General features: G+C 45.4%; 2 protein-coding genes across 10 annotated transcripts in view; one reads left to right on the forward strand and one right to left on the reverse strand.

Moving 5' to 3' along the window:
- Positions 1-26,576, forward strand: part of DUSP7 (dual specificity phosphatase 7) — a 330,623-nt gene that overhangs the window by 107,837 nt on the left and 196,210 nt on the right. The window lies entirely within an intron of this gene.
- On the reverse strand, positions 6,561-8,876 carry LOC110363557 (heat shock transcription factor, X-linked). The gene is made up of 2 exons (XM_021296409.2): positions 7,834-8,876; positions 6,561-7,168 (listed from the first exon to the last, which is right to left on the reverse strand). Exons 1-2 carry the CDS (start codon positions 8,353-8,355, stop codon positions 6,701-6,703), a joined length of 990 nt encoding a protein of 329 aa, XP_021152084.2. The 5' UTR covers positions 8,356-8,876; the 3' UTR covers positions 6,561-6,700.

Below are 26,576 nucleotides of genomic sequence, written 5' to 3' on the forward strand. Positions count from 1 at the left end.
CTGTCCATTCTCTCCTGTTACTTCTGATCATCTGTCCAGATGGCCCATCCTGAGTGCAGGCATCAACAGATGAGGTGATGCCATGTGTGTGTGGCTTGCTAAAGGGTTGCTGGGCAAATGAGCAGTGCTCTGTCAACAAGGTAACCCAGTAGGATGTGGAAAAAAAGAGTTTGTATCATCTCTTTTTGAGTAACTGAGGACAGGACACTCTGAACTTCCTATGTTATGTTGATAGTTTTTCTCCACTTTTCCTTGCATTCTCTTTGAGCTGTTGGTATATTGACTATAGCTGGTCTGCAGCGGGGAAAAGGAATTTGTCCTGAACATTAATTTCTGTTTTATTACAGTCTTCCAATCTTTCATTTTCTGTCACAGAGAGATAAATATTGGTTTCAGAATTAAAGACCATGTCAGGACTAGACTCGTTTGTCTTAATAATTTCCTACAGTTTGTTTCATGTGATGAAATTAAGAAACGTTTCTCATCTTAGTGCAAGCTCTGTAGCACTTGTAGGAAACAGCTATTCTGAGAGTCGCAGCTGTGCTGTGCTCCCCTTGGCTTGGGGAGCATCTTGCTGAGCCCTGTTTTACTGGCCAGAAATGTCCTGCCTTGTCCCAGCGGAGTGCCCTGCTGTAGGACAGACAGACACCTCACTGGTCCAGGAAGTCTGCTCAACTCTATCTCCTAAATCGCTGTTCTGTGATTTAGAAAAACAAACAAACAACTTTCACAATTTATCCATTTAAAGTAGCAGACCAAAAAATGTTTTGCCAGATTGAACTTGGTGAAGTAACAGAGAACTCTGTTTCTCGCTCGGGGCATATCGGAGCCTTTAGTACTTCCCCAGATTTCTTCTTTCTCCCCTCAATTTTGCTAGCACCTGCTCCTATACCCAACATTTTTATAATTAAAATAGCTGTTCTACAATTGCCACAGGGTTTGTTAACCAGGAGCTCCCTGCAATCAAATCAGCCCATTGCTGTCTCTGCCCTGTTTCCCTGTCCCTCTCTAAGAGGGAAAGGAGCATAAGTCTCTTCTTGGCAGGTTCCCATCACCTGATCTTCAGCATGTTTCCTCTGCCCACAATGCCTGCCTTCTGCAGTCAGCTTTGGCTTTTAGGAGGCTGAATCCACCTCTTGAAGTTCTTCAGCCTTTCTGGTGACTAGAGAGAGCACAGGGAGCCAGAGGTCCTGCATGAGGAGAAAGATGAGGCTGTTGACTAGCTGATACGGACAGAACTTGTCCCCTTATACATGGGAGACAGATGGAGCCCTTGTTTGGTGCTAAAACACTGTTCCTTGCTCAGACCAAACAGGGAAGATGCTTGGATGATTTCTCTCGCTTCTCCCCAGCAGTTCCCAGGCCGTGTGCTGCCCCTTGCACTGTGGACGGGGGGGGAGGCGATGTGCAAAGGACTGTACTGAACCTGCACTCAGGAGCTGTGCAACAGGCTGTCCTGGGAACCTCGCCCTGGTCATTGCTGCTGCTTTTCCTGACCTCTGACTGATCCTCCTCCGCAGTCCTGGTCTGCACAGAGTCCATGTCTGCCAACCTGTTTCACAGCCACGATGTGACCTTCTCTTCCAGTCTCTCCTGGCCTAGGCTAGACCAGCTTTCCTCATCGAGCCTGTGCCCTGCTTCCCCATGAAGGGCAGTCTGCCTTGCTTCCAGTGAATTATATTTAATTTTAGTGTTTTGCATCATGTGCTCTGTTTCCTGCTGCATTGCTGTAACAGATTACTCCATCAATATACTTATCAATATACTTTTTTTTTTTTAAAAAAAAAAAAAAAGGTGCTAAGGGACAGAAAGCAATTAAATTTAAAGTATTCTGTGGCCAAAGAGCTGTCTCCAAGAGACACCCCATGAGGTCTGTGGCTCCTCTCTTCTATTGGAGGAGTTTGTGTTGCACCTGTGTTCTTTCATCTCCAAAAATCCCCTTCAGAGGAAATGGAATGGTGTTTAGAGGCAGCCTAAAGCAGAATTAGCAAGGTTGGAACAGGAGAGACAAACTGTTTGGCTGTTTTGTCCTGTTTGATATGTTGCCATAAAGTTGTTTATGCTTCCTGCTTTTTATCTTGGGACTAAATGAGATAATTAAGTGTATACAGAGATAGAACTCCATTCATCTGAGGTTTTCAGTATCTCGGAAGTGGTGGTGTGGCTGATTCGCAGATGAGCTATTCTCTTTCCCTTGCTTTCCTTTAAGCGTTCTGCTTCTAGCACGGGTCATACAGAGAGCCCTACCTGACCTAAGCTGGGGTCAGGAGTGAAGTACGCTGACCAAGGCCTCAGGCTGAATCCGTGACATGAGCAGAGCCCTTGGCTGTAAATCCTGTTCCTCAGCCCTCCCTCTCTCGTTCTTGGCCCTGGTGTTTTGTTTCCTCTCACACACAGTCCGTTATCTTCTGTTTCTTCTACCTGTTTTTCAGAGCGAGTCACAGGAGATGTACTGCACAGGGTGGTTAACTCATCTGTGAGAAAAGCTCTGCAAATGGTCTGTCTGTGTAGGAGAACTGAAAAAGTGTCATTATTTCTCTTCTTTGTAAGTCCTTGGCTTTCCGTAGCAGGGCCTGGGAGGCCCTGCGGAGCAGTCCATGAGCAGACTGTCACACACTGCAGCGTCTGATCTCGGGAGACAGGAAATCCCTGCGGGAAAGTGCTGATATACTCTGGAAACACTAGACCTGAGCACACGGGACACTGTGATAACCCCTAGGGCAGGATCCGCTCTTCCAAGCACAGCAAACACTCTTGCTTTTTCCAGGCTCTGTTTCTACCGTTTTGTCCCTGTACCTTGAACAATCAATTTCTTTGTTAACTTTCGGCCAGTTCATTCTCTTCTGTGTTAGAAATGTTAACCTCACAGAAATTAAATACTCCTGGTGGGTTTCCAGTTCTCACAGTAGTCATAATTCCAGTCCTTGAGCTCCCCATAGCCTTTGAGGTGTTCAGGCACCAGGTGTTGCCATTTACTGTCAAAATTGGTGCAAGGTTAGTTCTGCAATGCCCAGCTCTGATTGCAAGCATCCCGCCTCAGTCAGAGCTGCCTGTGGAAGAAAGTTCATCTCCCGAGGTGTGCGCCTTGGGGAGGGAAAGGTACCTGATGCTGCTGGGCTGGCTGTTCAAGGGGAGGAGAAAGCCAAGCTGTGTGTGCGCTTTTGGAGAAGATTATTGTCTGCCCCATGAGGCAGTGTTATCCTCTGGAGGTTCAAAGTTTTGCATTTTTAGTATTTCTCTTTTTGTAGTATCTTTTGAAGAAAGCTCTTCTTGCAAAAAGCCTGTCCTGGAAGAGCTGGGAGGATGTATTTGGAAAGATAGTAACTCCTTTTCCAGTTGGAGGAAGCTGCAAAACTGCTACATTCTAGCTTTTTCCTAGTGCAAAATAATTCTTCATGAGCCATAGCTGTAGAAATTTGCTGTGCTGGCTGATGCGGGTGCCTGAAAGCACACACAGGCACCAGGAACATGCAGTTGTGAGAAATACATATATCTAAATACTAATTCAGTCTTTCTGGCAGTGCTAGGAAAGGGACGAAATTTTGCTAATTGTAAGAGACTGTCAAGGCAACTCCATGTTCTTCTGAAGTCTCCCATCCCGGCACAGCCCCGAGCTGCTCAGAAGGATGTGGTGACAGCACTATGTGTGCTCCCTGCTCTACAGCTGCGGTGGTGATTATTTTGAAAGCCCGTTTACTGCTCTACAGAAGCAAAACCTCAAGTCCTCGACTCCTGAAATCCTTCATAAAAACACACCAAAAAAAAGTTGGGTTTATCTGCAGCCTGAAATACTTGGCTAGAACATCAAAGTGAGTTTAGAGAGGAAGGGTTTACTTTGTAGAATTGATGTTGCAACTTACCTGACTGTTTTCCAGCTCTAGATATTTCTGACATGGATGTTGTAATCTAATTTCTAAGTACCCGTATTTCCCAAATATTTGGCAATTGGCTTTGTTTTTCATTGGATCCTTCTGAAAGGTCAGTACTTACCTGGGCAGTTTGATATAAACAGTCACTGAATCATGGCAGTGTTGTTCTATACACGTTTATATGTGCTTATAGGAAACAGGACTGTGGTCTAAAGGCTGTTCTGGTCAGTATCAGTGTGCAGGGAATTTAGGTAGAGGTCTAAGTAAGTTGTTAACAATAGTGCTCTTCCAAATCACTAAAAATCTCCTACAGCTTCAGCAATGATGACATCTCAGTTTATTCTGTTGGTGCCCATTGCCCTGAACCGCTGCAGCTTAAGGGCCCAATCCACCCACCACTGAAATTGGAAGAGATCTTTTGGTTAGACTTGTCTGGCCATTATAGAAACAAGGTTCTTCAAACATGCTGACTGTAGTACTTCTCTCTTGAAAAGGATTTTTTAAAGGCTGAAGATATGGGTGGAAATTATCTCTTACAGGAAAACTGCAAGGTCTCCCCCCCCCATTCCTGACTGAAAGAGAGGACAGCAGCTGTTCTGTACAACATGCAGGCAGTTCTTCTAAAATCAGGTACAGACTTACAGCCAAGCTGCTGCGACTTGTTACATGCCTGTTAAAATATTTAATGAAGAGAAACTAGTCAGTGTGACAGTGAGACTAACCTGGGTTTGGAGGCATCAGGGTACATGGTTGGTGACAGGTCAGGGAAGGGACTAATGAGCTTGGGTGAGTCTTTTTTGTAGTGTCCAGGAGGATACTGATCTTTGGAGAGCAGAACAACCTAACATCCAAAAAAGAGGTTCCTTGTGGTAGCTCAGATCAAACACCCACAATAAATGATTTTCAGGTGCAAGGCTTATATTGTGTCTGTGTACACTACGTCTTTTCCATCCCACGACCACTCTGTGGCCACTCAGTTGCACCTCACAGGAAAAAAAAAGAAGTTATGGGGTTTTTTGGTTTTGTGTGGTGTGCTTTTTTTTTCATTATTATTTTTGTGAGCTTGCCCTGCATGCTGTTATCAAAATGGCCACTGAAGAGATTATATACACACAAGTTTTATCTCTCTATTGAAATGGTGTTCTCTGAGGCATGGCTGAATAAACCAGGTGACGTTGTTCTGAATGGTTTATGAAGACGGGAAGTGAAGAACGCTTGCTTCTTAAACTTCCAAAGTGACTAAGCCCTGGAAGAATAAACAGTAGCTATTTGCCTGTCATCAAATCACAGGGAATAGGCCTTTTCCCAAGAGCAGTCACGAAGTCTTTGGTGATGGCTCTAGTTTGGCTGTACGTGTCACATTCCACCCAGGAACCCGTCCCCAAAGCAGCGCGGCGCCCGTGTGCGAGTCAGACGCCGCTTCCCACGGAGCTCAGTCGCCTTCTCCAGTGGGATCTCCACTCAGCTCTGCGCACACCCAGTTGTGTGGTGCTCTGAGAAAGGCAAGTTCATAGCCTGGGGTCAGGCGGTTACAAGCTGTGCTTATGGTCTTTATGCCTAAGGCTACTGAAATGATGCTTTCCCATCCAAAAAGCAGCCAGATGACTCCCCCTCTATCCCCTTGCTTGCTAATACACAGCTATACTGGTCAGGACTTGCCACTGAGTAATCCTCTCGCCTTCTCTGAAGGGTGTCATCTTAAAAAGGGCAATGACATGTGCTTTTTGATACAAACTTACCAGAAAATGTCCTCTAATCAGGGCAGTTGTTTAAATCTTCCTCTTCAGAGCTGTAGTCTGTGAAATTTTTGATGGCATACCTCTTTTGCTCAAAAGCTGTCATTAAGAAGAACATCTTCAGTGCATACGTCATGCAAACATTATCCATCCTGTGCTCAGTACTGCTAGGAATCAAGAGTTTAACTGTTATAGAAAATCATTAAATTTCTTGTGGACCACTTGTTTCTACTTCAGTGAAATAAAACCCCAGTCTGGGCTTCCACTGTACAAACAGGACAGGACAATTATTCTTCAAACAGTTTATTTCCAACTCTATTAGGCTTTATTTATTACTAACTGTAATAGGCTCTATATATTATAAAATCTATTAGACTCTATATATTACTAACTCTATTAGACTCTGTTTCTTCCGAACTCTATTTGACCCGGTTGGGATGATGCCAGCGATGGGACAGCCCAGCGGCTCGCTCTTCCTGTGGCTCCAGCAGGGTCGGGAAGAGAACAGGGCCTGTGGATCAGGGACATGCTTTACCTTGGCAAGGACAGATTTCCTGTGAGCAGACACCTGCATGTCCTGCAGTGGAGCTGGTGCAAACCCCTCCTTCTCCACCCCAGCAGCAGTTCTCTGCATGGGCCAAAGATCTTTGCAGCTTCTGGGGCAGCTTTCCACCACATCCAGGCATGATGCAGCTGTGGCTAATGTTTTACACCTCACTCTTGTTTTGCACCTTGCCAGCAGGTAGAGATGATCCCTGTTAAAGTTAGGGCTATAATAGAAGTGTAAAAACTAAAAAAGTCTAAAAAACTAAGCTTGGTTGTTAGTCAAAATGAATGAAGTACTTATGGACTGTTTACTGACAGGTGAAAGTTTGGTGAGTCTGTAAACTCATTCTGGGCTTCCATGGTATGAACAGGACAGGACAACTGGAAAAGGTTGATTGTTCAAACAGTTTATTATCAACTCTTTGAAGTTACTTTTTTTTACCAACTCTTTCTTATTTACTCTAAGCTCTATCTATTAACAACACTACTAATTAGATACTGTTGACATCCTGGAACTCTCTGCCCTCTCCAGGATGTGCTGCGCTGGGTTCACTGTGCAGGACCGGGGCATCTGCAGGTGCAGGTGGGGCAGTGGGGTGGCCTTGGCCCCAGCATTGCTGAGGCTGCTGCCAGCGTGGCCCCTGCAAACGGTGGAGGAGCCTGAGCAGCAGCCTGGAGGCCACCCGGGGTTTGGGTGCCGGGCGGTGGCAGGAAGCAGAGGGCCAGCGGGGGGACCCTCTCCCTGCCGGCTGCTCCGACGGGCCACGGGAGCGCGGGAGCAGCTGCCGCTGGAGGTGGACGGGCGCTGCCGGGGCCGGGAGCTGCTTCAGCCCATCGCTTGGCGGGTGGGGACGCCCGCGGGTCCCCCGCAGTCTGAGCACCGGGGCTGCTGGAGGGGCGTCCTTCATCCATTGCTGGTACGTGCTGGGCTCTGCGTTTGAGGGCGACTCTCCTCTGGCACCTTTCCAGCAGCTGGGGATGTTCTCGGTTAAAGCTGGGGTTGTAGTAGTAGAGGATCTAAAAAAGCAAAGGAGAAGAGTGAGTTTCTGCCATCTCAAGACTGGAAAACCCCAAGCTACAAGAGCTGAGTCTTTTAATTGCAAAATATGAGCAGGGATATTGAAAAGGACTCTGAAAGATGTTTGAAGCCTGAAGCTCAGGATAAAATGTTAAGTGATGGTTCTACTCAGTCATCGCCTCCCCTGGGCTTTTGCTGTCTGGGAGCAGAGCAGTGTAGGATTTTTCAAAAGTGTAAGAACTATTATCAAAAGTGAAATACCGCTATTTTTCAGCAACTTCATTGTGGAATGAGTAGGCAGGTAATACTGTGGTCTTTAGATGTATCTTCTCAGCATTCAGCAGGTGTCACAGGAAGTTTTCAGATTGGGTACAGCAAGACATGTAGCAAAGATATATTAGAAGAAATCAGGCTATGCTGAGTCTGTCTTTCCATTTAATGGTTCAAACTCAGTGGATATAACCGAACTGTATTTTATCTCTGTTTCTGCTAGCCAGAAAGACTAACTCAAACCTTCCTGAAAATGACCTGAGAAGGAAATTAAAACCAAACCGCTTGCTACTATCCCCATCTCCTGTATCACAAGGCCTTATGTGATGTGCAGGTCCATCTCTCCCCCAGGACTGTTGTGACCGTGAGCTGATGTGCAGAGCAGCTGCGGTACCTGGCTGTGAGCGGCAGCTGCTGCTTCTTCTGCCAGGAATTCGGGCAGGGAGGCAGATCTCTCGAAATCCTGTTGTATTTTGGTGAATCCATAGAGGTTCAGCTGCCGAATGAAACTCTTGATGTTCTGTGTGGCAAAAACACGCAGAGATCCTCCGTTGCCCAGCACCTCCTCTTGGAAGAGCTTTTCATTGATGGCAATGCATCTTCCATGGTCACTCCACCAAATGGACTGGAACCGGCTGCTTTCAACCATTTTCCAAAGCTTCTCTGGGAAGCGAAGGGATGATAATTCATTGGCTTCACCCGCCCACTTGCTGGAAACAGGAGGCACTTGTTTGCTCTCATGTCCATCGCTGGTGGGTTGGACATCCTGCTCCCCCTGTCTCGCCAGCCCAGCAGCGTCACAGGCTGCTCCTTCCCCCTGTCCTGGAGGGCCAGGAGAAGTCATCTCTGCCGACAGCCCCGGCCCATCCAGAGCAGAACAGGATGGTGTTTCTGCAGCAGATGGCTCCCATTCCATTTTTCCTGTCCTAGTTGAACCAAAGTTTCCTTCAGTGGCCACTGGCCTGCACAGCTAAGCCTTGCCCTGCCAGTTGGCAAGTGAAGGTCAACTGGTGTCACCTGACTGTGGGTACCAGTGGGACATTGTGACATGTCACTGTGATGCCTGTGCCATAGAGTGGTGACATCACAGCATGACATCATGGTGGTGGTTGAGAATGGTGCCGGTTGAGAATGGTGCCCTGGCTGCAGGGAGCAGCCAGAGGAGAACTTGCTGGAGAGCATTTGTTGCTTTTCACTCCCATGGCCACCAGTGGTGGGACCCCGGAGTGTGGAGGTCATTAAAGTCATGTTGAAGGGCTGTAGGCAATGGGAGGACCGTGCTGTGCCTGGTTGCATCCAGGATTGGGTCCCAAGAGAGGAGCAGGGATGGATGTGGCTTTGGGCATCCCAGTGACCCTGTTGGGAAGTTTTCCAGCTGGGCACCTCTGACACCTCCAGAAATGTCATCACGGACATTTTGTTGTTGTTTTACTGAGATGGTGTCTGCAGGGAAATATGATGCAAGATATTCTAGATATTGAATCTGTGCGGTGATGAAAACAAAAAGAACAGCTGCAAGTATGTAGGAAGAAGATTCCACTAGGTAGAGGAGAAGGTAGTCCAAAGCACACGGAAAGTGTTGGACAAAAAGAAGAGAGGCATTTATCTATTCTTCAACTTCTCTTCATTGTAATGCAATGAAGAAGCATAATCTTCAATAAAAAGAATCCATTTGTTGAGATATCATATTCTAAAGGTTCTGCTGCCCAGCATAAGACAGGGGTTGGGACCAATCTGTTGCCTGTAACTCATTTCTGCTGTGGAGACAGACAAGAAGGCAGCGTTGAACCAGCTCCATTTCCAACTATTATATGCTCCACATTGAAGAAATGACCACAGGCCGTCTGGTTATCAAAGCAATGCTGAAGGGAGCAACTACGTTCTGAGTAGTCTTAGTTGAGAGTAACGCTCTGTTCTTTGTTGTAATTAAGAAACAGCCCCGTTTGACAGTATAGGTTTCAAAGACAAGTTTCTCCAATGCATCTGTAATCCAAGAAAATCTATTAAATTTTTCTTTGAAACCAACACCAACTGATTGATATTTTAAATTGTGTAGTCATAGAATGGTTTGGGTTGGAAGGGACCTTAAAGATCATGTAGTCCCAATCCCCCTACCATGGGCAGGGACACCTTCCACTAGACCAGGTTGCTCAAAGCCCTGTCCAACCTGACCTTGAGCACCTCCAGGGATGGGGCATCCACAGCTTCTCTGGGCAGCTGTTCCAGTGCCTCACCACTCTTAGGGTGAAGAATTTCTTCCTTAGATCTCATCTAAATCTACCCTCTTCTGATTAAAGCAATCACCCCTTGTCCTGTCACTACACACCCTTGTAAAAAGTCCCTTTCCAGCTTTCCTGCCTGCCCCTGTTAGGTACTGGAAGGCTGCGACGCAGTGTCCCTGGAGCCTTCTCCAGGCTGAACAAACCCAACTCTCTCAGCCTGCCTTCACAGGAGAAATGCTCCAGCCCTCTCATCATCTTTGCAGCCTCCTCTGGATTTTTTCCAGCAGGTCCATGTCCTTCTCGTGTTGTGGCCACAGAGCTGGATGCAGCACTGCAGGTCCCATGAGAGCGGAGCAGAGGGGGAGAATCATCTCCCTCAACCCGCTGGTCACATTTCTGTTGATGAAGCCCAGGATGTAATCATTGACACTGAAAGAATATTGCAAAAATTTGATAATTAAGAGGGAGTGATATTTATACCATCTAAGTAACAGCTATAAAACATACAGCCAATGTTTCTGGCATAGACTACATGTACAATACAAGTGGAAATGGTTTATTTAAACAGCCAAACAAATGGGAGGGTGCATGTGTTGCTCAAGAGGAATTAGAACATTTGAGTGGAAAAACAACAAAAGCAGCTCTAAACTCCCAAGCCAGTGGAAGAGTTGAAATATTGGCATAATTGACATAGCTAACTTAAAAATATGTCAGCTGTCAACCATTCTAGTGCCAAAAAATTCTGTTCAATTCCTGCCTGAGAAGCCAAACAATCCAGTGATGATGATGATTGTGGCAATGAGGTCCTGTACTAAGACATACCCAAAAAACAATGCTTTGAGCAATCAAGTGTATGTTGAGAACCTGAAAGACACAGGCATTTCATACAGGTTTTTTACAAAAATACTTGTAGGTAATGTTTATACTGTATAGGAGTAGACTTTTAAACACTATCTGACATTGTTAAAATGTTAATTTAAATACTAGACAGGCAAGTGTGAAACCAACCTCTTAGGAAGGTTCACAAATTATACAGCTGTTATGTCTCTGGACAAGAAGTGCCAGAATGGTCAGAGCATCAAGCCTGGGAAATGAGAAAAGATCCAGGGTTCAGGGAATGTTTTCCAGAATGTTTGGGTCATCACAAGTCAAATATTATCAACTGAAACTGTAACTTGATTAGAACTGTGGTGTAGTAGGTCTGGAGAGTGTGGTTTTGTAATGGTGGTGAAAAGTACAGGTTAAAGACCATGGTCATTGCCATGGAAAGAATATGGCCTTTTAGAAGGTATTTTGATGAAAGAGCAATTTTTATAGATCAATGTGAAGTTTTACGTCAGCAGAATTGGGAAAGCCTTGAAAAAACTCTAAACTGCTAAAGTGCATTTACTGTTTACAAAATATAGCTAATCTTAGCGAGTGGGGGCAGTCAATATTGCACATAATGATCAAGAGTAAAAAGAGAAACTATCTGTATTTCTCAGCTCTCCTACCGCTGTGTTAGAAGAAAATATGTACCTTACACAAGGAAGTGAGCTAAACAAAGAATGAGTTATATTCTTTTTTAATTGCTTCCAGGGGGGTATGGGTTTTAGTACAAAATTATTTAAAATATTTGTGTATAGTGTGCATCTTGGGATTTATATCTGTAAAATATTATACACTGTAACATTTTTGATTACAATTCTGCATTTCACTGAAATCTCTGAAGGTTGATCAGAAAACGGTGGGGAAAGGAACTGCCCAGCCCATGTCCTTTCTTCCCTTTTTCTAAGGAAGCTCCTCTTTCTTCTCCCACCTCTTGCTTCTGATGGTGGAATAAATGTACACTTTGTCAAGTCCAGCAGAGTCCCAAGGAAAGTTTGTGATTCGTGTCCAGAAGAGCCTGACCTTTGTAGGACACTGAGCAAGTCACTTGTTGCTTGCAAGTCCAGTGAAGAGTGTGGTGACTGTGGTGGTGATTTTTGTGGCGTTTGGAGTGCACCGGTGTGCCAGAGCTGGGCAAAAAGTTTGTAGGCTCTGATGGTGAGTGGATGGGGCTGCTTGTAGAGAACACCCCAAACTGTTGTCACATACCAAATACTGCAGGAATGGGTTAGGAAGGATGGGTTACCTGGTGGAGGTGAGGGTATCTGGAGGCAGCTACGACTGGGGTGAGTTGGGAGCCATCCTGATGGAGGGACAGAAGAAAAAGCTGGTCTGGTGCAAGGCTTGGGCAGAAGTTGCTTTAGCTCTATTTTCATTTGGTAAATCCCTTGTTATTGCAGGGGCCCAGGCTATGCGTGGGGAATGTGGTTTGTCTCTCCCACTCCCTCCTTATGACACACTGTAGGTGTTGTCTCTTTTGCTGCAGGCATTCAGCTCCCTGTGAGGCTGAGGAAGTGTCTGTGCATGGAGTGGCAGAGTCCTGGGACCTGTGCTCTGTGTGCACTGGTAGAGGAAAAACTTTGCTGTAGAACTTCCTGCAGTTTTCGGGAAAGGGATGTTGGTGGCTCCCGTGTCCTCTTCTCTCATCTTGTGTGTGCCAGTGAAGTTCTTTGGGAAGAAGGCAAAGTTGCAAATAAAAAGAGGATGGGCAACAGACTCAGCTATGTATGTGGCCTTCATTAGCCATGTGCAGCTTCTGTCCAGCTCCTGGTGCTTGTCCGTTTTGAAGGCATCTGGGCTTGGGACACTCAGATGTACAGCTTGATGTCCATGCTAGCAGTGGCCTCTGTCCCACAGCTGGTTGGAAACAGCGCCTGGTAATAGAGTTGATGAGCTTGTTCATTAAGGCGTCTTTTAAAGGAAATTAGTACATGACTCCTTTTCCCATCAGCCTGCTGGGCACAGCCCTGGAGCCCATCTCTGTGGTGCAGAAAAGCAAAGGTTCTCCTTCGCTGGGTGTTGCTATAATTGTTGTGTTGTATTTTTTTGTGTAAACACCCATTACCACAGTATCTGAACACCTATGAGGAGCTGCTGCACCAGGATGTGGTCAGGTTCAGAGGCACTCAAACTGATTAATATCACATCCTACCTCTTCAGTTGCCACCTCATGCAAGTCTTTTTTTGGCAGATAAATCAAGGAGGGAAGCTGGTGCATGATTCATTAAACATAATGCTCAGGACAAGGAGGGCAGGAGCAGACAGGTGGAGACAGGACTTCAGACACGGTGGGAGCAGCTCTCTTTGCAACAACCTAGAGGTGACTGAAGCTTGCTTTGAGGTGCAGAGTAGGTTTTGTGTTCAACATCTTACTGAAGGATCTGACTCAGCAGAACCCAGTGTTTTTGGAGTAGGTCTTACTGTTGCCACCTTCCTCCCTACCCCAAGCCCACGCACCTCTGGTCTCTCTGTCCTTCCTGGCCACCCCTACAGCTGCTCCCGCCTTATTCCCACCTCAGGCTTCTGCTCTCTCACCCAGACTGGCTGTGGGGGACCCCGGGTCGGTAGGCAGGCCTGGGGAGTGCAGCAGCTTGAGCCCTGCTCCACGTCATGCCTCATTTCTGGTTTTTGGCTCATGTGACCTTGGAGACCTGCATATCGAAGAGAGAAGCTTCTGTAGCTCCCAGCAAATTTCAGAGCTACCTGAAAATCACAAGGAGGACTTGTAAGATTGTAGGAATGAGAAATCGATGGAAATGTTTAACTTTTTTGTTTAAGTAATGACTTATAAAGAGGAGAGACTTGTCTCTGCTCATAGGAGATGTCCAACATGAGCAATGAGAACCTCACCAGGCCAAAGTTTTGGTTTGGTGTGATAGCTCAGCAGAGCAGCAGCGCTGCCTGGATGTCCTGCCCTTCCCTGCCCTGTCCCTCTGGTCTCTTGACTGCAGAATGGGGTGATGGTGTCTGGGCACATCTGCATCAGCCACTGGGTGCCCAGCAATGAACAGTAGCCAGAAAAAACCTGTGAAGCCTAAACTCACCTTTGGCACTTGTACTGCTTCAAGCCTGTGTTTCTTCCCAAAGTAAATTTTTAACCAGTCTTAAGCTGCGTGTGGTTTTGTTTGTGTTTGGCAAATAGCTACAGCTAAACTAATAAATCAGAAATTAAATATTTCATATGGAAATATTCAGAAAACCAATGTATGGCTTTGTCAATTGACTGGGGGCCATTTGGTGATGGGTTTTTTCCTGCTTTCTAGCCAAGCTCCCTGTGGAGGTGAGTGCAGTCACCAGGAGCCAATCTGTCACCTGTCTGGAAAACGCCGAGCCCACCTCTGGTGTGCTGGAACAGTGGTCGTGTTGCCATTGCAAAACACTCTGCTCAGCAGAGTGTACCTTACTCATAAGTAGATGTTCCTTTTCGTCTAATTACCTCTGTGCTACTGTTACTTCCAAGCACCTTGGAGCAGTATTAAGCAATATTAAGTAGTACTAAGCAGTATTAAATAGTAATATCTACTGATACCTGTGGGAGAAGTCAAGGTTAATACGTAGCTCATTAAGAGAGCTCCAGGAGGAGCACAGAAGTGGGGGTTGTCTTAATGCACAAAGCTCCCATGGGTGCATCTGAGTGCTGGCTTACTAGCAGAGGAGTTGTACTCAGAAGACAAGCGGTTTGGCTCATGAGTATTGTACTATGTCAGGTCGCTGACTGAGAGAATGATACTTACAAGTTGAGCCTCTGTGGTTTTGTTTTATTTTCATATTTATTTTGGTTTGCTTTTTATCCAGAGGTCCTTGAAACCAGATGGAAGCTCCAAACTGGTGTTGAGTCAAGCCCTTGCTCTGGCTCTGGCTACATGGAAATGCACCAGAGTGGCCAAGATGGGCTGTATCACTCCAACCTGCTTTGAGAACCTCGGGGTTACACACCCCATCCTTCTGCTCCCTTTACCCCACTCTAAGAGAAGAACGCGCTCTGGTCTGCTGTCCATCCACATGATGCTCTTGCTGAGGCTTGTTCTAGCCCGTGGCTTTAAAAAACAGAAAGGACATACCCTGTTATCACTGTGCTGTGTCAAGAACACAGTTGTATTCACGTGGAACTGTTGCAGTCTGTTCGTAAGACATGATATAATTGAAAAGTCTGGCACATTTCCCACAGCAAACATTGTTAATCCCCACTAGCTGGGATTAGTCACCACTTCTTACAAGCCTTGACATAAAGCTAGCAAGTTATTCAGTTAATCCGCACTTACAGGATAAATATTTCATCCTATGGGAAATTAGGAAGCATCTTCTTCCTCTCCTATTGTACAGTGATACATTGTGGCTCTTACACCTGAAGGTGGAAGGGAAAAATACAATAACATGTGATTGATGTTAGCAGACACCTGCTATCACAATGCAGCTGGATCAGCAGGGAAATTTAGTACAAAATAGCTTGCTGAAATATAAACAGCATCTTTGTGCTCTTTGTGGCACTGGAGAATTTTCCTGTTACACAACAATAAGTACTCGATGCCTCACAGCTGGAAGACTCTTCCAAGTGCCCTCTCTTCCTTTTTACTGTGCTTTTTCCCCTTATGTGATCTGAGACTGTCCCTGCAAGTGGTGTCACTGGAGTTGGTTGCTATACTTGCTGTGAAACCGAGGTTGTTGAAATGAAGGTTGTTTCAGGGTCTGAACTTTTGCAGAGTCCAAAGGGCAACTCCAAGTTTCCTCATGCGCAGTCTCCAAACCAGCAAGATCTTACTGAGTAGGTGACCTGATAGCCCATTTTTCTGCACAAAATAGCTGAGTGGATCTGGGAACACCAGGTTTCCAGCTGTTGGGCAGTCTACCCAGGGAAGGTGGCTTGAAGCAGTGTCCAGTGAGACCAAGATCACCAGTGGGCACAATCAGGCAAGGAAGGGGCCTTCTGGCTGGGCAGCTTTTGATTTTTGAGGAGTTCTGAAAATTTTTTATTTCTGTGCGGTTTGATCCAAAAACCTCAAAAAATAAATTACTTAAATGTATTTTATTGGATGCTCAACTCTCCCTATGGTTTGACCAACTTAAATTCTATTTTATCTTAGGTCAAGGGATAAGTAATTACACAAAACCAGGACACTTTGTTGATTTATCATCTCTCTGGACTGAGTCATGTTTTCCAGGATTTTAAGCTTAAATTTTGATCCCAGTTAGTGAAGTGGAGTTGTCAGTCTTAAGCAAGGTGCTTTGGAAAAGAGAAGACTCATGCTAAGAGCTTTTTCTGTTTTGACAATCTGTCTAGTCACTTATCCACATTACTGTTTGACTAAGTTTCCTTAAATTTGGTAGCAAATTATGTTGCACTCGTATCCCATCCCAAAAAATTCCTCTGGTGCCCATGTGTGGGACCGGCCCTGACTCGCCAGCATCTCTTTGGAGTGGACACCGGCTGCCAGGCGAGGTCTGGTGTGGGTGTCATGATGAGTTGAGGTTTTCACATCTCGTGGTGTTTGTATTTCATTCTTGTCCTTTGCTTTGCAGTGTCGGTTGCCTGTCTAGGAAAAGCTAGGATTCATTTCCATCCTACCGTTAACAGGCTAAAATAGTTCTATGTGTAACATTGGAGTTGCATCAGGCTGAGCAGTACAATTGTGTTAACCCCGCGAGTCCAGCTGAAAAGCGGTGTTTTAGCCTCTTGTTTCTGTTCATGCTGCATGTGGTGAGGACGGTTGTCACGCTCTGTATCTGCTTAGAAACAGTTTGGATTTTTAAATACTACTTTATGATGTTTCCATCGTATTTCGTCAAGAGAGATCAGCTCTTCCTTGTCGTTGCTGACACTGGGACCAGCTTGTTCCTGCAGTCATTTCTCCAGCAGTGTCCTGGCCCCGTGGTCAGGGTGGCTGACCAGGCAGGTGTCCATCCCTGCTGGCACCTCGTCGGTGAGATCCCAAAGCTGTAATGGTTCTGTGCTTTCCCCAGAGTGTGTCTTTTGTGTCTAGTAAACTGCATTGCTGGGACTCTTAGATAAAATACAGCATTCAAGCTGCCTTTGTAAGCAGATGCTACAGCGTCTGGAAGCAAGAGCTGGTGTTTCTTTGGTTCCTGGAGATGATCGGGGGAAGGTTACAAGCTGGTTGAGATAAATCACTGAGTCAATTGGAAATTGCCATCAGTATTTTTCTCCCTTTCTGTCTCCATCTAGAATTTACACAAGAAGATCATGTTACTGTTGTTTCCTTTTCTGTATTCCCTGTCAGACAAGGTCATTTTCAAAGCCAATGACCAGTTAAGCTTTAATTCTGTAACCATGGAAAATTATTATCAAAGGGGGGAAGCTTTGAAGTAGATGATTAACTGGCACATCCGATGACTGGTTACATTTTAACAGGCTCCTTTTGCACAACTCCCTTCAGCTGTAGTGAACTTAAACTCATACAGGAATGAGTTTCCCATGAGGAGTAATGGGATGACTCTCCATTCAATATGACTTAAACATCCAGTCCTGGCTTAATAAAGAAATGGTAAGAAAAAGGATATAGTTGCCTCATAATGAACTCCTAGGAGTTTTCCCTGGAAACCCAGATGTTGTCCCTTGTTACTGCTGGTAGAATTTGCTTTATTTTCTGTGGCCAGCATTATAACAAGCATAGCCTGAGTTTCCCTGAGACAGGTACAGACTCTCACCGTCCTTAACTAGTAAAAGCATCAAGGTGGATTAAAGCCAACCCCAGTCCTGTGTTGGCTCACGTTTTAGAGTAGTTGAGAGCCAGGCTGGGTTTCTGTGAGATGTAATTCATCAAGGAGGGAAATGCAGAGATGTACAGCAGTGCCAGGAGGAGCAAAATAAATTGATCCTTCTACTACTGCAATTTGGAAATGTTTTCCTAAAAGAAAATTATGTGAGACTGCACAGTGTTTTCGTGAAGAGCATGTATGCAATATTTATAGCCTTCTCATCTGAATCAGTTGCAGGGTTTGAATGTTTTATTTTTAATAAAGAGAAAAAAGACTGACAAGTACAGCTGTGCTCTGAAACCTTATGGAGAGAAAGATGTTGTCACAAGGGGAGCTCTTTTAGTAAACTCATTCATTGCTTTGTGTATATACTGCATCAGTCCTTCCCTTGCAGCTTCCCCTCACTGTGGTTTGAAAGGTGGTTTAAGGAATCCCAAGTCATCATGCTCCATCCTGAAATGTAGCAGATGCTGATGTTGTTAAAGCCATTCGGAGCCAAACTATGAGCTGCCAGCCGCTGTCAGAGGCACTGATGTCCGTGGAGCTCTGCCTGCCTGTGTCAGCAGAGCCTCTAGCACGGAAGTTTACCCCCTTGTTGAAAAACTCCCCTGCAATGACTGTTTACAGGTGGCTTTCCCTGCACCGATGCTGTGCCCCTGCAGCCGGGCTGCTTACGGGTGTGTTGTCTAGCTCCTGTTCCGCCAGCACGGATGTCTCCAGGCTGGCTGCGGCTGTCCTCGTGTGACTGCAGTCGAGGCCAGAGTCCGTCTGGTTACACAAGAAATAAGCAGAATTTGCCTTGCTGGTGCCGGTGAAGCACAAAGTGCAGAGGCAGGGATGCAGCCCCATCCTTGGCATCCTTCCCCAGACTCAATTATCTTGTCTTCCTCGAGTGACCCCCTCCAGCCCGCATACAGCTGAGGCCAGAAATTGGCCTTTACTTTGGTTTATTTACAGCAGCTTCATTTTTTGTTCTGTTTCCCCTATTAGCAATAAGAAATGAATTATTTTCTAGGCTTAATCAGTGTAGCTATGAGCAGGCTCATGTCTGTGCACTTGGAGGTTGTTTTGAAAAGCTGGCTGATATCAGTGTTACGGTGTAAAGCTGATAAATCTTTAAAGAGAAGGTCATGGGGCTGCCTGCAGAGGCCTGACATTAGCTTCTACTGACAGTAATAAAAACTGGTGGTGTCTCTGTGATATCAAAGAAGGATACATAAAATTCACCTCTGCCTGGAGGGCTAATCTCCTGAAGTCCTTCTGAATGGCTTCTGAGACAGGCTTGAGCAGGGCAGGTGTTCACGCTTGTCCCACAGGCTGTGTCTGCAATCCCCTTCCCCACTAACAGCTTTGAGTCAGAGCTTTGACAGTGTCATGGGCACTGCTCGTTCAGAAAGCAAACTGGTGTGTCTCTGCTGGACAGCTGTTAATCGAGACCTGAAGCACTGAAAGCCTCTGGGCAATCAGAAATCTGGTTATAAGGGATTTTTCCTTTTTACTTTCTAACCACATGAATGGAAACTGGGGTTCTCTTGTGCTTGGTGACATTATCCCCAGTCCCAGGCCTTATATGAAATCTGGAATGTTCGGACGCAGGACCAGAGGAGCCAGCACTGGCAAACAGCCTGTTCATATTGGAGGTGATGTCTTTGTCCTGGTGGAGACAGGCTCAGGTATGGGACCTGTGTGGTTGCACTCCAGTTGGAAGTTCATCGCCCTCTTTGGCTGCTGTTCCAGTTGTGTAACTGTTTGTGAGAAGTTGTCCAGGATGACAAACTCGGTTTTGTGCCTTGTTAAACTTGTCTGTTAAATGCAAGATGTTGGAAATAGCGAAACAGATGCTAACAGCACCAGTAGGACAAGGTTTTGGGAAGAATATCTCAGAAAAAAACGACTGCTACAGCTGGGAATAGAGCTGACAAGAAGTGACCCTGGAGATCTTTTTCAGGTCTGAAATAGATGCTGCTAAAGTTTAGGGAGTTGTTAATTGTTTAACCACCCTTAGACCACTGTGGTTTCAGCAACACTGCAGGACAGACATTTGCTAACCTCATTCTCTGTAACTCCACTGGGATACATTAGTCCCTTATTTGCTGCTCTCATCAGCCTCTAACATTTAAAATGCAGCATGTTCACCTAAAGACATTTTAAAAACAGCCAGAACTGGTTTTACATGACAGACGTTGCTGTCAAATTTAGGAATATGGCCAGAAGGGTAACAGAACTGAAGAACAATTGAATACAAGCATTTTTCAGTGCCAAGTGATCTGCTGTGATCCAAAGTGTTGTTTTCACAACAACCTTTTCTATGTCTGAACCAGGGACAAGGTTCATCGAGGTACGCTGGGGAATGCCAGTGGGAGCAGTGGTGGCCTCAAGCCCCGGCAGTCAGGTGCTTGGGTAATTTTGAACTCTGCTTTTCCACAATGATTATCTAGGCCCCTTTTCTGTTATTCGTGCTTGGGTGAAGGGCTGCTCTGTAACTGCTCCCTGCAGGGAGCAACCACCTGTTAACATTATAGCAAATGATTCCTTAATAGAGGACTAGACTGGGTGTATTCATGTGATACGCAATACCTTTGAGGCCTCTCCATCCAGCTTAGTTAAGATATTACAGCAGCTGGCAGTGCCCAGACAGTGTAGAAAGCTGGCAGCCAGTGGTCCAAACTGGGAAGCTGTTTCCCACAGAATAAGGCTGGCCCAAAATTTGCTGAGCCTCAGCAACTGGAGCGTTATTTCTCTTTTCCGCAAAGCTGGGTGCACATTGAGGAGCTGGGTCAGAGCTGGACCTTGTAAACAGATGTAAAGCCCCTGCCCAAATGGCTTTGCACCAGGAGGGGCTTTGCTCACTCCTGTGTCCTCTTAGTTGGACTGCAAAGTGAAAAGTAGGGTTTGCTTTTGTGGTACTAGCCTGATTTCACTGGTTTATACTGCAGACTATTGGTGGGAAGTACCTGGGCACTGAAATTTTAAAGATACATATTTCAATTAACATGTTAACATGTTTTATTGTGTTGTTCTGTTATGTTTGTGCAGTTTGTAAATGCCCAAGAGATCCCATAAGAGGGAACATAATGTAAATCTGTATTATTTTATACCTTTTAGTGTCAGACTAAAGGAAATCCCAATTATACATCTGTTCTTTAAGGACAACAGCAAAGAATCAGCCCTCTAGTAAAACTCAGGAAAGCACTAAGTAAGCTTTTTCCAATTTCAATAGTGAAACTGCAAGGAGATAATTCACAAGCATGAGGGACATGCCCCATAGCCTGTGCCAGCAGTCCCCAGATACCAGTGGTGCTGAGGGGGCCAGGCTGGTACCCACTGGGATTGGGTGTTTGTGGTCTATGCTGGAGGTCTGTCCTTACCATGAGGAGGTGGTGGGGATGGAAAAGGCAAAGGAGGCCAGGATGCTGGAGGCTGTAAGAGGGATACAAGCAAGTCGATAAAATTTGGAGGAGAAAAGCCAGTCCCAAGCAATAGGAAGTGAAGGCAAGAGCAGTGAGACCTAACTAATCATCTGCCCCATGGTGTTTTTGGCAGAGCTTCTAGGAGGGGTCTGATTCCAACTTTAAGAAAACTCTGATCACAGCCTTTTTCCGAGGCTTTTACAGGACAATGCAGCTTAGTGTCGCAACAAAACTGGGCTTTGAAATGCTCTGTGCAGCCTCTCTGTTGGCAGCCACATCATCCCAATCAATAACATGAGTCCATCAGCCTTCTGCAAGCACTTAGTAGTTTGGGCACAATCAGCCTGGTTCAAACGCAGACCCAGAGTGGTTTAAGTTTAATAGCGATTGGTCCTGTCCCTGACTGGTATGAACTGAACCTCTGCTGGCGTCAGTGGGCTGCGCTGATTTGAATGAGTTCAGGACCTGGTAGTAAAGCTTTTCTTGAAAACCCATTTTAGGAAGTGCTGCTGCTAATGTTAACATGGGACTGTATCTCTGTCTTGAATATAAATGCAGAGTTGACAGCTATTAAATACAGGAGTGACTAAATCACACAGTAATAGCAGCATGCAATTAGCAGCTCCTCTGTGGTCACTGTGCACTTCAGATGGCTCTGGGGGCTCACGGCTTAGCAGGGGCTGATAAGTTTGGGAAATAGCAACCCTTTTCTCACAACCAAAATGGACCACAGCCAGGTGTTTGGGCTGGGGATTCAGCTCATGCAGCATCTGCTGTTCAGTTATCAATGACCCTGGCTGTATTTTCTTGGTGGAGTGAATGAGTCCTGGGTCTCAGGGTGAAGCTCCAGGGTAGTTACAGCATCACTGTCTCCACCACCCTCACAGCCTGTGCTCATGCAATGTCTCAGGACCAGGGGAGAAGAAATCTCAGTTTTCCCTTAGGGGCACCTAACCCAGCTTTGATCAGCTGGATAAACAAAACAAAAACAGTGAGGCAGTTGGTAATGGTTTTAAAAGGTAGCTTTGAAGATAAGATTTTATCTCAAAAAAGGGTGTGTGAGACAGAGGAAGCAAACAACTATGAAGGACAGATATAAGGAGAAGCCTGTAGCATTTCTATTTGCAGTCCTTCCATTTTTCTGCTTTGTTACCAAATAGTTGTTTGTTTTTAAAGTATTCTAATGTTTAGCTCGGAGGTTGGGAGAGCCCTGTGTTGGCCTGAAACCATGTGTTTTGGTTTGGTTTTTCTTGGAGGGTGGCAGGGAAGGATAACTGTCCTTTCCCCTCCCCACCTTCTCCTCACTGAGGAGAGACTTATTGGAAAAATTCCTGCAAGATGAAACTCCCTTGGGTTTGGCATAATGATAGTGGGAATAAATGCCATTTGTGGTATATAGGGCACTGGGCAAGATATATAGCAGGCCCTTTGCATTGATCTCTCTGTTATGTCTATTCTAGCACGCAGGGATTTCAGTTACTGCAGAACATAACTCAGTGTTGAAGTGATCCAGCAAAATTTATGATATAAATCTGTGCAGAGACAGGGAACTAAAAGAAGGGCAATGCGCTTGGGAGTCTGAGTGCCAGGCACGGAGAGTGTGTGGTTTGTCTCTGCTGCACCAAGTTCTGCAGCAAAACCCGTGTGCAGCAGCACATGGCAGCAGAGAGAGGAACAAGAGCCCTCTATGACTTGGCCAGTGATCTCCATAGTCCAGGAAGCATTTTCTTTTAACTGCCTTATGACAAGTGTATCTTGGCTTGCTGTTGGTTGTGTAGGAATAGTTGGGTTTAAAACTCTTGTTTATTAATGAATAGTGGCACTGTCTTGGGTCAGCGTGAGCGTTCACTCTCCAAATCTGCTTTGTGAAGAGAACAGCAACAACAAAATTTCAGAATTGAACAAAATTTTTTTCTCTTTTAAGTAGCAGTTACTGGAGAGCAGCTCCTTGCCCTGTTCTTTGGCAGCTGGGCTTGCTGTGACCGTGGCCTCCAAGGTGATGTGGGTTGTTCTGATGGAGACTAGGCTTGGTGCATGGTGAAGAGAAGTGCCCTTTTCCATTTGGAAGCAAGGCAGTGTGTCAATAATGAATTTGAGGCCATCTCTATCTTTCCATTGCTTTGTTGGGCAAGTGAAAATACTGGCAGGGTCCTTTACCTTGTCTTCTGAGAGACGTGTTCTGCCCTGGCTTTGTTTCCGTGATGCCAGACAAATTCTTGCTTATAGATCATGCCAACTTGAAATTCACTTGGGTATCAAAACTCCTGTTAACATACACAGAGTGCCCTTATACTTCAAAATATCAGCTTATCACCTAGTTAGCTAAAGATAGGACACAAAAGAGCAACTCTGCCAAGGGAAATGAGATGAGATTCCCATGCCACTGAAATATTATCTTGCATAAATGAGACAAAAAGTGAGTCCTGAACCTCCATGTTCAACAAAACTACAGCTGTTACAAAGCGGATCCAACAGCACTACAAAGTGCCTTTTTTTCATTTCTCTTAGACAAAGCGCTTGTCATGGAAGTGAGGATGAGAAAAAACAGGCCACCCGATCAGTCTTCTGCTAGATCAAACCTGGTAGAGGAAGCTTGACTTACAATGGCTTGTTACAATGGCCAGAGGAGGTGAGACCAAAGTCTATCTCCCAAATTCCAGCTGTGCAACCAAATACTGGTTCAAAGCAATTCCTCCCTGAACACATTTCTCTTTTCCAACAAAGGCTATATCCAATGGACTTTTTCTCTGTGAATTTGTCTAAGTTGGTGCAAAGAACACTTCTGGACTCTACAACAACTAGTGGAATGTGGTTGCACAGTCCTACTGTATGTGGAGACACACACTGTTAGTTAAATGGCAGATACTGCTCCGTGTTGAGCAAACCGCACCCCAAAACCTTGTTTGTAACAAGACGGGAGGAACCACATTTGAAGACGGTTTCATGGCAACCAAAGTTGTAATTAGCACAGCTATCTTCATATGTTGCAAGATAATTTCTTTTTCCGGAGGGGGTGGATATTAAAGTGTAAGTAAACAATCAATTAAAATGAAGGGCTTGTTATTGGCTTCCTCTCTAGCTGTGATTTGGTAGACAAACGTGGGTAATGTACATTATTGAGCCGTTGCTGCAAATTAAAACATAAAAAGGCAAGGGGGTTTTGGAAGAGGATCTGCTGCTGCTTTCTGGTTCACACGTCATCCTTTTCTAAGGGAAAAGTCACAACTATGTGAGTTTTTGAGCTGGGCGTGAACTAATAAACGAGTTCAGTGCAGCAAAGGTGATGGTACGGTCCTACAGTTCTCAAGCATGGCTGAGAGCACAAGGGAGTGACAGCACGGCAACTTGTATGATATTAGCTGTAATTATAGGCTGCCATTCTTTGTCAGAACAGGAAGAAAAAATGTCAAATATTTACTACTGAGGATAAATGGAGAAGCAAGACCTTTGTGTGTGTGTGTGTGTGTGTGCGTGCAGCGGGTGGGCCTGGTCCTTAAACAGGCTGATCTGACAGGTGTCAGCACCCGCTCCTGCTCTGTGTCAGCAGATGCGAGAGATACGGTGATGGTGTAGAAAGGTCGAGACTGACAACACGCCGTGGCTGACGTCGGAGCTTTTTGTATTTTTAGTGTTGCTCGTGGCAGAGATACCGACAGCAGAGTGATCCCAGCTCCCTTCAAGTGGGAAATGATTCACGCCCTGTAAAAATAAAGCTTGATGCAAGCAGCCCTGTTTCCTCTGAAATGAGGACTGCAGCTCTTGAACTTTTAAAAGGCTTGCAGTGTTTTACTGTTCGCTTGGGTCCCCTGTTTCCAATCCCTGAACAGCATTTTCTGGGAGTATCCTCATTTGCTCTGGCCTGGCACTGAAGCTGAGCATTAGATTTTAAACTCAGATCCACTTTGACATCCCCAATACTGATGTGAATTGTTCTCTTTTCCATTTCAGCCAGATGTTGGTCTTGTCTATAAAGCCTGTAATAGTTAATGCCTCCCTCCAGCTGTTCCTCTGATGTGTAATCAGAGACACAGCGTGAGCTTGTGATAGCAGAGCATCTTGTCCCTGGCCATCCTCTTTGGGTGCTTTTTGAGGCAGGGAGAAGAGCTATTTCCAGACAAGCCGCACTTGCTTTCAGTGGGAGAATCTGAATCTTTAGCAAAAGTTTTTATATAGACTTGAAATAAAGAAGGAGGAGGGAGCATGAGTGGGAAAAATTATTTTAGTAGCGCTCGTGGTTGTCAAAGTCTTACGATATTTCAACAAATGGCATGCGCATACCGTGCCAAGGCAGCTGGAAAAACAACCTTCACAGAATTGATACCTCTTTTAATTAATTAGGCTGCGTAGAAGGACATTCACAAATGTTCCAGGAGCACATCATTTTAGCACACAATGCTGGTACTGAGTTTCCACACCTTTGAAAGTTGTTAGTCCCATCTGAGCCCTTTTCCTTGTGCCAACACGTGTTACACACGGTTGCTCCTTGGAGGCTCCATCTGCGCAGCCAGACTGTGACCGAGGCCTGGGGTTTGTCCTGGGATCCGCTGGGATGGGGCTTGGTGAGCAATGCGGTTCTTTCCCCTGGAGTTGTGCATCCTTGTGCAAACACCTTGGAAGCAGTGGAGCCGCTGGGTGTGGGTTCACACGCAGGGAAATACCCGCTCCTGTAAAACGGAGGTTACGGGCTCGTTCCGTGCCTGCTCCGCCGTGCAGAGCTGTGCTGTGCGTGTTCGTGTGCGAGACAGATGAAATGACTCAGCTTCAGGAACTGAAATAATGATTCAACTAAAAGTATAAACAAAAGTTGCAGGACGGCAAAAAAAGCCTCGTGTGGACTTTCCGCTGTTCCAACAACTGCTTGTGACCTTTCATACAGTTGGATAAGTGGCTTTATCAGACAAAAACCTGAAGCAGGAACCCAGCTTGTTAACAGAATCACTTGGGTTGCAAGTGACATTTCTTTCCTTCCCTTTACAAGCTTGATTGCCACATTTTAAATGGCAACATTTATTCTGAGAAGAGTTGACTGAGACTTTAGCCACATCGTTGATTTATGCACCAGATACCGTCAAATTGTATTTGCGTTAAGGAATGAGCCATAAGCAAGGAGCTGGAAACTGTGGCTTAAAAGGCGAATATCCTCTAGATATCTAGGTTCAGATCTTAGGTCACAACTTAAAATGAGTATTAACAACTCCTGGAGTCCACAGGGGTGTGTGTTTCCTTTATTTATTTATATATCTGCCAATTTATTTATTTATTTTTAAAATCTAGTCAAGTAAGCCAGTGCACAGTTGGCACTGTTGAGGACAGGGTGTAGCTGGGTAATAAATGGGTCAGTCTTGAGGTGCGTCTGCAGAGCGGTGTACAACCATAGAGAAGAGGTTCGGTTTGTTAACTAGTTTATTAGATTTATTTGCTCATCTGGGACTTTGAGCAATGTGATCTAGGGAAAGAGATAGCTGCCCATGGCAGGAGGATTGGACATCTTTAGAGGTCCCTTCCAACCCAAACCATTCTATGATTCCTCTCCATTATGGATACAGCTTTGTGAGAAGGAGGATGATGCCAATGTATGGAGTGGTTGTAGGTTCTTCAGAACTCATTTGATCCTTTCCAAAAATCCCAGACTTTGTCAGCTGATCACTGGAACAGGTTACATTTCCAATTTTTCTGTCTTATTTAGAGAAGGGAAAAATACGCAACAAGAAGAATAAGTGAAGCAGGGAAAATGACAACCTGTTACAGCTGTGCGCCTTGGGCAAACCTCAGAATGCTCCGAATCACAAGTCTTGTTGCAAATCATATGGAAGTGAGAATTTCTCAGGGAAATGGTTGTCTAGTTTGAGTGTCATGGGAGAGTAGGGGTTAAGCTGTTAAAAACATCTGTTTTATTCAATATAAGCTTGGAAATAGTTTAAAAA

The sequence above is a fragment of the Columba livia genome, chromosome 10 (genome assembly GCF_036013475.1).
Source record: "Columba livia isolate bColLiv1 breed racing homer chromosome 10, bColLiv1.pat.W.v2, whole genome shotgun sequence".
In the NCBI taxonomy this organism is placed as follows: domain Eukaryota; kingdom Metazoa; phylum Chordata; class Aves; order Columbiformes; family Columbidae; genus Columba; species Columba livia.

Excerpts from the sequence above, each read along its gene's own strand:
- LOC110363557 (XM_021296409.2), bottom strand. The coding sequence starts at position 8,355 with ATGGAATGGGAGCCATCTGCTGCAGAAACACCATCCTGTTCTGCTCTG. Across the intron at positions 7,169-7,833 it reads CAGCTGCCGCTCACAGCCAG|ATCCTCTACTACTACAACCC; the intron begins GTACCGCAGCTG and ends TTGCTTTTTTAG.